A 12,507-nucleotide genomic window follows, 5' to 3' on the forward strand; every position below is an offset into this window, starting at 1 on the left:
AAATGACGGACTTTCTTTACGGGAGGCGTTTCCAAGCATCTGAAACAACAATATAACACGCTCGGCGCAGAACGGGTTAACTTAAAGCCAGTGTTTGGGAAAGTAGTTCCAGCCTGCCCTCCCTCCCCTCCCCTTCCTTGTCCTTTGCAGGACGCGTCACCCTGGGTGTGGAAGGGAATATCCATGCGCAGGGTTGCTAAGGGTGAAACTTTTCATTTACTTTGCTCACTTTGGGCCAGGGAGAGGGTGGCTTCAGGTTCCCTGCGCAGGGAGGGAAGGAAGGAAGTAGGGGGCGCCCCAGTCAACATCCCCCCACCCCACTTCTGATTGGGCCTGTAGAAGGGGGAGAAGTTATCTAAAACAGCATCCATTTAATTTTTTTATATAAAAAAAATCGAACGCCCACCACCATATCAGCACTTTGTGAGAGAGGAACTCCCAAGAAACACCCTGGAAAGAAAAAGAAGCCACCAAACCATCTCACCTGGTGCTGAAAAAAAGAAGTAAGTGACGGCTTATTGCTAGAATTGAGGGGTGATGAGGGCAAAGGAAGAGGAACGATTTCCATAGTCACACGATTTAAATATTTTCTTGAGCGGTGTTTTTCTTCCGCACGCCGGCTTATCTCGTTGGGGTTTTGCTGCGCCTCGTATATTCCTTTAAGGAACAAATTAATCGCATTGTGCTAATAAGATTTTCAGAAGCCGCCAGTCTTCCAACTCCGCTTCTGCTTCTCTCAAGGAGAGAAGGGCTGGCTTCTACTCAGATCATCGTAGGCAGATCTGCTCTGCCCCTTTAATAGAAAGGAGGAAAAAAATGAATCCCTGCCTTAGTCTTAATAGCGCTGTGTCTCTTACACGGCACCCCCCGCTCCAAAAGCGATTAATGTTTTTCATTTCATCGTGAAGGGAGGTTGAAAGTCATTTGGGTTGAACGATTGAAAAATGTCCCCGGTTCACCATTTTGTTTTTACTCATTTTACCGGAGTGGATTAAAAACAAACCACAACAGCCACCCCAGATCCCTCAGGTAATTCGCGATGATCGAGTCCTTGGACCACCTATCGTGCAAAAAACCCTCCTCTCTGCCTTCCTCCCAGGTTCGGGTGAATTAGGGGAGGAAATTTCGATCCTTTTTAAGAATGTAAACGGTGGTGGTGGAGGTAACAACAACACCACCAACAGGGCTGGACCGAAAGGGGTGGCCGTGGGGGATCTTTGGGATCCGAGCGAGCGAGGAAGAAGATGGTTTCTGTTTCGCTTAATCCGGATCAATACTCAAAAGCTCGGCTTTTGTCAGGAAAAAAGATGGTTCCAGCCCGTTTTGTGCTCGAACTTTCTTTCCCCCTCCCTCCTCGGAATAGAGCCCCGGGGGCCTCTTTGGGATTTCTTATGTCACAAACGCAGACCTAAAACAAAGCAAATATAGATATGTTTATATTATAGTGCGGGGTTAAAGGGGGGGGAGAAATCCAGCCTCCCGCAGCCGCACAGCTTAAGTGGGATGATGAACTTGTTCTCCTTCCCGCAGTGATTTAATAATGGGATGGAGGAGGGGAGGCTCAGGAAAACCAAACGGCAGCACTGGACTCGGTTTTGGGAGCAGCTTTCGGTGTGGGAAGGGCCTTTGGCCGTCTTCGTCCTCTCATTCATCGTGACAGCAACCCTGTGAGGTAAATTAGGCCCAGGGATCTGCCTCGGAGGGCCCTGCAGGTGCGGGCCTGGGGCGGCTTGGAGCCCAAAGCCACATTATTGCACTGCCCTCGAATTTAATTTTGGGGTGTCACCTCCGCGCCCCCCATTATTGAGAAGGGCGATTTCGGGAGGGAAGGCTCTCAGCTATGGGGCGGGGGCGCCTGTGACCCAGAAGCTTGGGCGGCCCTGAAGGGAGAGCCAGAGCCTGGAGGTAAAGGTCAGGGCCAGATCACCTTCACTCGGCCTCCGCCCATCTTTGGGGGGGGGGCTTCCTTTAGGAAGAGGAGGCTGCAAGCGGTTCTTTGGTGCGTGCATCCCTCGGGAAGGGGAGGCCGGCTGCTGGCTGGGGAGGGAACAGGGGAAGCGGCCTTTCCTCCTCCTCGCCCCCCAGTGCGGGCCGCGTCTCCCGGCTTGGTGCCTTGGCTGTCAGTTTCAAGACGCACTTGTACTAGCGGGGATTTACTTTCGAGTATTGCAAGGACGCCTGGCGAAGTCTCTGTTTCGTAGGCCTAGCAGCTCTTCCTGTGTGTGTGTGTTGGTGTGTCTTTTTTGGGGGGGGGTGTTGTCTACTTCTGAGCTACCCAGCAGGAGCAGATGTGAGTTGCAGCCGTAACAATAAGCCCTGATTGAAATTTCCTCCGCTTAATCCATCTCCCGCCCCGCAAGCCGCCTCTCCGCGCGGGGGAGAAAGAGGCCGAGAAATTAGTTATTCCACATAGAAATCCAACAATGCAAGATGGCATGTTGAGGCCGGGGGGGAATGGAGGGGGGAGCGTTGAGCAATCGAGCACAGAGAGCGCATGCGCCTTGGAAAATTTTGTGCCGTGCTCCACTGAGCAGGCGCTCGCTGTCTGGGCCAGCTTTGGCGCAAAGCATATTGAGAAGGGTAGTTAAAAGGCAAAGTAGGTCACTCGCCCAGGCGCTGCATCTTGTGTAGGAGAAAAGCAGGGCTCGCTACGTAGTACAACTCCCGGGACACTCCAGTCGAGGCAGAGCGGAGGGGAGGGGGCCAGCCTTAATGGGTGTTGAGGATTCCTTGGCTGGGCCATTCATCCGTGGACCTTGGCACGGGCGATTATTGAAGTTGTGGGGCAGGAGGCGGGCGGGGAGTAGGTCCCCGTGCGGGACGGTAATGCCAGTTTCGCGTGCTCGAGGAGACCTGGGAGGGAGGTGCCCTGTGCAAATAACGCCCACAGACGCAGGAGGTTTTGGCAGGAGAAGAGGGAGTGGGTTGTGCAATCGTGGATCGAGAACGTGTCTTCCTCGGGCTTGCCCCTCCCCAGGCACCGTCGCTTTGTATTGCATCTGTACGTACTTCAGATTATCCTCTGAAATTGGGTGCATTGGTGAGGTGGGGTCAACTGAATGGAAGGTTGCTCTTTTGCTTGGGTGTGGCTTGCAAGCAAATGTTAGGAGACTATTATGAGATTCTGGCTTATATTGGGATAAAGCAATGGTGGCTTTATGAAGCCAGCGTTGTACCGCTTTCCTCCCCCCAATAATTGCCGTATTTTGTGTAAGGGTCAGAAACCTAGCTGACAAGGTCATTATTTAAAGTATTTACTCAATATGCTTGGACCACTGTAGAATTTCCTCATGTGCAAGTGATGTACCTTGACAATGCCTGTATTACTGAGACATTATGCCCTAATGCCGGAGATTGTTCTTGCATCAAATCACAGGCAAATGTTGTGTAGCTCATTATTCCACATTGTGTCATGTGCTTGTAATTGTCTCATGCAAAATAAATTGCTACTTGCCTCTGACATTTTCAGAACCATAGGCTGTCCTGAGGTAATGTGCACCTTTATTGATGAAGTTCTGCAGAGAAAACAAGGGATTCCGTATTGACTGTTATGCTTTGCCACCTGCAGTCGTCCCCTGTGTAGGTTGCCATATTAACAGCCTAGGGATTACTGAATCCTGATGGATATAAAGCTTATTTTGTTGACATGTAAGCTAGATTTATATTCCTTAGTGGACCTTTTTTCTAAAATAATTTAGACTGTTGTGCTAAATTATGTGGGGTCAGCTAGTGTTTGATTATTATTATTTGTATAGATGCTATAACGCAAACATTTAATTTATCATTGTAGTGATAAATGCAGCATGGTATAGCCAAAGAGTAGAAGATTAGATATCTGTAGTGTTTCATACTATCTTTGAAGACTCACAACCATCAAAGTTCTGCTTGAAGAAAAGTAATACATTCCTTTCATTTCCCTGAGAGAGAAAGAGCCAGATTGGCAAGGGAACTCCTGTGAGAGACAATCTTTCCATTCTCCAGCTGTAGATGCCTGTCTTAAAGCTACACTATGAGAGAGCACCTCTCAATCAGGACAATGCTCTTTAGGTCTGAAGGTTGCAATCCTTTGTTGGCAAGTATGTCCCTTTCAACTTGGTGGTATTTACTCCTGTGCATAATTACTCTGAAGTGAGCTGTAACTTAATATTCTGACCAAGGCATCCAGCATGTACATAAGCAAAAACAGTTTATTTCCTGAAAACATACTTGTAGACAGCTCTGTGTCCCTTTAGAAAGAAAGAAATACTATCAGATCTGAATTATAGTAGCTAGTTTCAAAAATGTGGCATCCTTATAGAAATATAAGGTCTCTTAATGCCAGTCATGTATTACCCTCTCAAGTTTGCTAAGCTTTCAGTACAGCAGACTGAAACTTTGCTATATGTGGAATAAATGCAGCCTATTTGTTTACTGAGTGTGGTGTGGGTTGAACTTGCACATGAGCTTCTGTTCCAAGCTGATTGTGTGCTTTATAGTAGGGGTTCGCAAACTGAATATCATTCAGGTGTTTCACAGCATGCTGGTGAAGGAATTCTATAGAATCCTATGAAATTCAAATTGTAGTGCAACAAAATAACAATATAAGAAAAGAAGAAGCAATAAAAATACAATTAAAAATCATACAGTATTTAGCACAGTGCATTCTGTTGTGAACTGCCCTGTGATCTTTGGATAAATGGCAGTATGCAAATGTAATAATAAAATTACAAATAATTACAATTGCTGCAAGAGGCATAAACAGAATTTAGGGGTTTGCCAAGACCCGCAGGGGCTCTGTGGGGGGAGAAATTTGAGGATCATTGCTTTAACAATAGTTCTTTAGCCAGAAATCCATTGGAAGGCTCCATCTTAAAGAGTTTGTTTGACTGCCTAGCTTGAAAATGTTCTGCTTCTAGTTGACCTTTCAGAAATTTGCCTTACTCAAATTTCTCCTGTGGCAATTTCCATTTTAAGAAGCACATTCAAATAGCCGTGATAAAACTTCTCACGGTTTAGTAACTCCTGAAAAACAAGCTCCAAGGTCTTGGGCTGTGCTGTTAGCGGTCAGGCCATGGTCAACTATATAAGACTGCATTCAGAGGAGTTTTTTTTAGAGAGCTCTTCTGTTGTTTGCTGCAACTTGATAATACAGCAGGCATAGAATCGGCAGGTTTCTGTGGACATACTTAATGCAGAGTTTAGTTTTTTAAGGCTTTAGTGTGAAACGCAATAACACAAAGTCCTGCTAGTTCAAACCAAAGACCCATCAAATCCAGTTTGTTTCCTACAGTGGCCAACCAGATGCTTATGGGAACAAATACAGCATATGTCCAATAGTCTGCTCTTGTTCCCCAGCAACTTACAGAAGCATGTTGCTTCTGATCCTGGAGAACAGCATACAGCCATCATGACTAGTAGCCATTGATGGGGCTACTTTCTATGAATCTGTCTACTCTCTCAAATACTGGTGGTGGCCAGTGTTTGAAATTTGCCAGGTGCATTTTGCAGCTGGCTATCAGCCACTTGCAGCCAGGTGAAGATGCCCGGGCGCCAGGATGGTGCCTGCCATCTTCACCATCTGGAGATGCATGCCTGAAATCCTTGGGTTTTGAATGTTTTCACACACTTGCAACACATCCTGTAGAATTCTTTATATTATATTTTATTTGCACAATCAGAATGAATTTCAGGAACCAAAAAGTCATTTTGAAAAATACAACTTTCAAGCCGTCTGGCCCCAAAAGGGCAACTAGGCATTCTTTTTGGCGAATGCAACCCTGGTTTTAAGGAATCACCACCTATAATCACTACATCTTCTGGTAGCAAATTCAATATCTTACCTGTGTACAGTTTGTACAGTCATTGTGTGCTAATTCCTTCTTTCACACAATTTTGTCTAATTCCAGCTGTTCATATACCAGGGCAGTTTCGAACATTGTAGGCAGATAAGCTGACACAAGTGTTCAGAAATGATGTGTAAGATGGAAACTTATCCAGTAGCTTCCTTTGTTGTTCCTAATGCTGTAGTTAGAGGTCTCTTTGTTCCTTCTTCAGGATAAGCTTAGATTTTTTCTTAGCTCCAAACACCACACCAGAAGAAGCAGTTTGACATACATGTCAGAAGTTTGGAGTGTATCCTTTGCCCTTGCTTTTTAGTAGGCACTTGTTATAGGTGATCCTAAGGAAGCAAAAAGCTAGTCTCTATCCTGCTAAGCTGCCAAGATAATACATATAGCTTTCATTTTAAATATCCTTCATTTTCTATTATTTTTTTCTGGGGCATTTAGAGTTGTATTTAATAGAATGAGTGATGATTGGAGGTCTCCTAGAATGTTAGTAAAAAAAAAGGGGGGATAAAGAAGAAAATTTGGTGTTTGGGAATCTAAGTCAGTCTTCCATAATCTATTGTCCTTCAGGTGTTTTGGGCTTCATCACTGGCCAGTGGTCAGTGATGATGGGAGTTGTACACCAAAACATTAAAGGTCAGCACGTTGGGAAAGCCTGACCTAAAGTTCTCTTCCAGGCCACATAGTACTAACCTTCCTGAGTCTTCCTGATGAACGTATGCCTTGTTTTTATATCACTTGGGATCAGAAACTACTGTTAGTTCCATCCAGGATTATCTTCTGTTTATCTGAGTTGACCTTCTGAAGCTATTTTCAGAAGAAACACCTTTTCAGCTTTTTGTTATCTATTTAATATTACAATGTCAAGGATCACTGGTGTTACCACAATGGGATGAATCACTACTAAACTAGTTTCTGTCTTTTGAAATGTATTGATCTGCTTTGCTCTAGTGTCTTAAAATGAAACTTTGACTCATGAAGACAGTAGCAACTACATGAAAGCTCTGCTAGTGGTGCTATCAATGGCATTGTCCAGACAGCAACACCTCTCTTTAGTGGCACCCCAGTTATGAAAATCCTTCCCATTGGAGGTGCAGTTGGTCTCCTTAGCAATTTTAGGCACTTTAAAAAATACGTATTTATTTATTGAGGCTCTTGAAGGAAGTTCAGGCACTCCAAGGGTGTATATTTTGCTGGTTTGATTTACTTTATAACATTTAACTTACTGCGATTTTTTAAAGGATCTATCATATTTTTTATTGTGTAGTTTTACAGCTTTTTATGTTGTATATCACCTTGCAATTTTTGGCTGGTGAGTGGCCTAGAGATAAACTAATAAATAATAATGTTTGACAGCATACAAAGAACCAAAGAAATGTGTATGTGTTAAACGCATAAAGGGATATTCTTCTTTACAATCGTCAAGGTGCAAATGCACTTTGCACAGTCTTTTATTTATTATTGCCAGTTAAGATGTTGAATTTTCAGGAATCAGTTTCTGCAACTAAAAGTATAACTATTGTGCTGCAACAGTATTAAAGATACAATATTTCCACCTTACATTTCATTTCTCTTTGTCTTTTTCAGAATTGTTTGGAGCCAAAATCCGTCTATGTTTGTGTCCGCTGTCTATTTTTAATATACTGCCCTACCTTGCTTGCTGTGAAGGGAGTATGCATCTGGAGATCAAAGTTGCTCTGAACTTCATCATCTCATATCTGTACAACAAGCTTCCACGGAGGCGGGCCGACTTGTTTGGTGAAGAGCTAGAGCGGCTGCTGAAGAAAAAATATGAAGGCCATTGGTACCCAGAGAAGCCCCTGAAGGGTTCTGGCTACCGCTGTGTTCACATTGGGGAGACGGTGGACCCCGTAGTCGAGATGGCAGCCAAGCGGAGTGGGCTGGCTGTAGAGGATGTGCGGGCCAATGTTCCTGAAGAACTGAGTGTCTGGATTGACCCATTTGAAGTCTCCTACCAGATTGGTGAGAAAGGGTCTGTCAAGGTCCTATATCTAGATGACAGCGAGGGCTGCAGTGCAGCCGAGTTGGACAAGGAGATCAAGAGCAGCTTCAATCCTGACGCTCAGGTGTTCGTCCCCATTGGCAGCCAGGACAACTCCTTGTCCAATTCTCCATCCCCATCGTTTGGCCAGTCACCCAGCCCCACGTTCATCCCTCGCTCTGCCCAGCCCATTACCTTCACCACTGCCACTTTTGCTGCCACTAAGTTTGGCTCAACCAAGATGAAGAAAGGCGGAGGAGCTGGAGCAGCCACCAGTGGCACAGGGGTTCCACCACAGCAGCAGCAGCGCCTGGCCAGGTCGCCCACCAATGGCCTGCTGAAGCACAAAGGTCTCTCCCTGTCTATGCATTCTCTGAACTTCATCGGGGGCAGTTCGGCCCCTCAATCTCAGCTCTCCCCCAATGCCAAGGAGTTTGTTTACAATGGTGGATCGCCAGGAGCTAGCAGCCTCTTCTTTGATGGTGTAGCCACCGAAAACCAGGCCGGCGGCATGCCTCCTGCATCCCAATTCAGTGCCAGTGGCGGCGGTAATTTTGACATGGCTCGGGTCTTTGGGGGCAGCACCAACAGCCTCTTTCTGGAGAAGACACCCTTCGTGGAAGGACTCAGCTACAATCTGAACGCCATGCAGTATCCCAGCCAGTCGTTCCAGCCAGTGGTTTTGGCCAACTGACCACCATGAGAGTATTCTGGGGAAAATAACTTCCAAAAAAAGAGAAAAAATAATTAGAAATATTTGAAATCTTATAAATATAGCTTCTTGGAAAGAGACAAATCCTGATTCGTTGTGTCATGCCAGGAAGCGCTGCTGAAGCACTGATTATTTTTTTAAACTTGTTTCCTGTGCTCTTTCCTAGCCGTTGTTGTACACTTAATGAGGAAGGTTATTGTTCCAGCCCAGCAGTGGTGGGAGCCAGAGCCACTTTATATTATGTCCCATGCTGCTTCTTGGAACTGGTTCTCAAATATGCTTACTGCAAGGATGGCATTTTTCAGGGTGCTGTCATGTCCCTTGCAGCCAGATACCTTGATTTCCCCCCCCCTCCCTGTTTTGGAGTGATGGGGGATGATTTAGACGGCTTCTGGATGTGTGAAGTCTCAAGCACTTCCTAGGGTAGGCCTGGGCTTCTCAATGTGTAATGAGAGGCCCAGTCAGTGGAGCAAATGTATTCATTTCTCATAACTCAGTTTTTGTATTCCTATTGCAAAATAGAACAAAGTTCTCAGCTTCTGTTTCTTCCTGCGCTAACTGGTGATGGCAAGGCCTTAGCCCCTCTAGCTTCAGGGGAATGCTGGAAGGGGCAGCATTGTAGCATCTGGGACAGGTTTTTCCCCCCTACAGTTTTCCATTGTAAGCACCTCCTCTCCCCTTAGCCCCCTTAAGAATCTGGAGTTAGATGTACTCTTTGGGAAGCTTAGATCCCATGTCAGCTGCTAATGCTATGATGTATAAATAGGACTCTAGATGCAAACACTTCTGACTTGTGAGAAAAATTGATCCATGTATATTGCACTCTCTTTCAAGGGTAGGAGTGAGAGCTGGCCTTCCAGGGTTTTTTTGTGCCTGAGCAGCCCCCATTGATGTTCCTCTGGACCAATTGCCTTGGTTTATGGGGTTCTGAGCTCTTCTGTTGACAGCTGAGCATTCGGTTACTAATTCTCATGGAAAGGATGGTTTCCTGCTCTTGACTATGATAGCACTACTTTTTGGCAGGGAAGAGGGAGTTACAGTGCAGACTGCTTTCTGGATGAATAGCATGAGGGTTTGCACTTTGAATCTCATGTCTCTTAAGACTTCTGACCAAAAACCTTATGATTTTTCATTTGAAAGGAAGCAGGCATTCCTGTACGGAAGAGCGCCCCACATATCAGGTCCAGTCTGGACTTGTTCCATTTCGAGACTCTGCATGAGGAATGAAGTGGGCTTGCTGTAGAATGTTGCTCAACATGTGGTGAGAAGAAAGTGTTCTCTGATAAGAATGTAGAGTCTCTCCTTCCTTATTGTTGCTATTGAACTAGGAATCCTAATGGTATTCCCTGCATCTCCCTTTTCTGTCATGAGAGGACAGCCTGGAAGACAGGGACAGTAGTGGCCTTCAAGAGTGAGTTTTTCTTTTTCTTTTGGCAGATGATTGGCAAACCTTTCCCCATCTATGCCTTGTGAGATAATTACTGAGTCCAAAAGTTTACTTATCTATGGCGATAAGGGGGGAGAGAGAACTTCAGGGGAGATAACATAGATGTGGCTGTGGATTACATACTCTAGGCATATTCTCTCCACCATCACTATCTGCTCCCCACCCCCAAACAGCATGGTTTGGACCGTGTATAAAGTGTTGCTTTTGCACCTTCTCTGGCAAAGTCATATTGAATAAATAAGCTACAATTCTAGAGCTCTCCGGTGACTTGACCTGGAGACTTGAGTTTCCACTTAAGCTAAACTGAGGATTCCCTGTAGGACTGTATGTGAGCCTTAACTGCTACAAGCATCTGTCCTCCTGTGAAGGATGCCTAACTCTGCACTAGAGATCATTCGGTGAAATGGATGGGAAATGTCTCCTGCCCAGGCCACAGTGATGTGGCTTATGCATGAGATCTTCTCTAGGTATCCCCAAGTTGAGCCCTTTTTTGTTTCTTTGTACCCCCTTCTTACCCCTGCCTCTTTACTGGGCTGAGGAAAAGGACACTAAAAAAGAAAAAACTTATTTGCATTCTGCCCGTTTTCTGTGAGCCACTAAGGGGTTGAGGAGGGAAGATAACTATTGGGCAGTAATGTGATGGGTGAAGTTTCATGAAGCTAGAAGTCCTCAACCTGAACAAGACACGTTAGACCTCTTCAGTAAACACATTTGTTTGTCTTCCCCCCACCCCCACTCCCAACATTACCACTGCCACCCACTTCTTTCCCCATAACATGTACTGTAGACTGCCATGCTTTTACACTGGACTTCCTCCCTAGGAGAGCTGCTGGCTCCCTATCTGCCCAGCATAATCTCCGCCGAGAACTTCCACATGCAGCAGAACGCTGCCCTGAGCCACTGCCTTGGGTGGGGTTATGTACCCTTCTCAGGCTTAAGTATATTGAAGGGAGGGAGAGAACCTCACTAGCACCTGCGACATGTGATGTTTCACACTGCTTTACCCTGTTAACTGCTTTTTGAAAAGAAGTCTGCGTTCATAAGGAGGAAAAGGGGAAGGACCAACCTCTGTATTTCCTAAAGGAACACATACCGTGCTTCAGAAGCATTTCCAGTGCTGGCGACAATGAAACTCACGGCCTCTTTTTTGGTCTTGTTGTCTCAAGAGTTAGACGTTCAGCTTCAATTTTATTTTTAAAACCTGCACTAATTTACCTGGTTTCTTAGGAAGAAAAAGAGATTTTTTTTAACTTTTATTTTTATGGGTTTGTGTTAATTTTTTTGTTGTCCGTTTATATTGAATAATTTGCTACATTTGTAAAATGTAAGAGGTATATATAATATATGTATATTTCTAACGTAAAAAAAAATTGAACTTTTTTCTTTTCAAGATTTTTTCTTAGAGGAGAGAGAAAAAAATATTTTTTCAGGAAAATTTTAAAAAAGCAGCAGTGAAAGCTCCTTTTCTCCCCTCGCTTCCCTCCTTCCTGACCCTTTTTGAAGAGCGAATCAGCAACGTGTGATCTTGGAGTATGGATGGACACAAAGAGGACAGAATTATGTATGTTTTTTAATGCAGAGGTCCATGCTGTTCTTGTTTGGTTTTTTGGTTCTTACATGCAGGGGGCCATTGAGTAGGGATCCAGAGGGGGTTTCGTTCTTTTTCTTTCTTTTTTCTCTTGCGAAGGAGGAATACAATCAGAGTTTTGTATTCAGAATGTTGTGCAATATTTTGGAACAGGACATTGGCGTGTCTAGAGATTTAGTTAAAAAACAACAAAGGTTGATCAAATCTGTACAGTTTCTATTGTTCCAGATTTTTTTAAGTTTGTATTAAAAGCATGATATATAATAGCCTCTTGTCCCTGTTGTTTGTGCAAGGGCACTAAGGGTTTGAAGGGTGGGAAATAGATTTTGGGGGGATTGGGAGGAACATTTCTCCAGATGGGTGCAGTAGTGTAAAGCCAGAAAGTAAATGTCCTGAAGACAGGCTCAGCTCTTTGGAGACATCCCCAGGGTGAGCGAGGAGCTCACTGCAGAAATAGCACAGACCAGACGTGACTGATACCTGCTGAAAGCCACCTGGATGATAACGGGAAATATTGCAGCAATGAAATCGCCCAAAGTATGGTTGGAAGCCACTGAATGCCGTATATAAAGCAGAAAATGCTGTTTAGCACCATGACCTTTTCCTGGCTATTACATCTTTAATTGGACTACATTTCTACCACAGTGTTTCTATGTGGAAGTAAATTTGACTGAATTCAGTGAGATTTGACTTAACATTTGTGTATTAGAAGTAAGTCGGGGTGTATGAGACAACACCTAGCTTAAAGGATACCAACATTTTCTAAAATTTCTGCCTTATATAAGAAAACCCTTAAGTGTATTGGTTATTCCAAATGCTACTGGTAAATGCAATCGGAGGGCTTTGCGAAAATACTCGCTTTGCTTCCAAATAGTGTTTAAAACATGGTAGCATGACAAGTGCTAGTGATTGTCGGAGCATGCAAAGTTAACC

The 12,507-nt window shown here is 44.7% G+C and overlaps 1 protein-coding gene across 1 annotated transcript; it reads left to right on the plus strand.

Annotated features, from left to right (window-relative positions):
• Positions 1-205: 205 nt before the first annotated feature.
• Positions 206-11,840, plus strand: TOB2 (transducer of ERBB2, 2). The gene is made up of 2 exons (XM_053406740.1): positions 206-503; positions 7,413-11,840. Exon 2 carries the CDS (start codon positions 7,499-7,501, stop codon positions 8,519-8,521), a length of 1,023 nt encoding a protein of 340 aa, XP_053262715.1. The 5' UTR covers positions 206-503; positions 7,413-7,498; the 3' UTR covers positions 8,522-11,840.
• Positions 11,841-12,507: the final 667 nt, after the last annotated feature.

Source organism: Podarcis raffonei, chromosome 10 (genome assembly GCF_027172205.1).
Source record: "Podarcis raffonei isolate rPodRaf1 chromosome 10, rPodRaf1.pri, whole genome shotgun sequence".
NCBI lineage: Eukaryota > Metazoa > Chordata > Lepidosauria > Squamata > Lacertidae > Podarcis > Podarcis raffonei.

Bases quoted from the DNA above. Each gene is read 5' to 3' on its own strand.
- TOB2 (XM_053406740.1), top strand. From the start codon at position 7,499: ATGCATCTGGAGATCAAAGTTGCTCTGAACTTCATCATCTCATATCTG.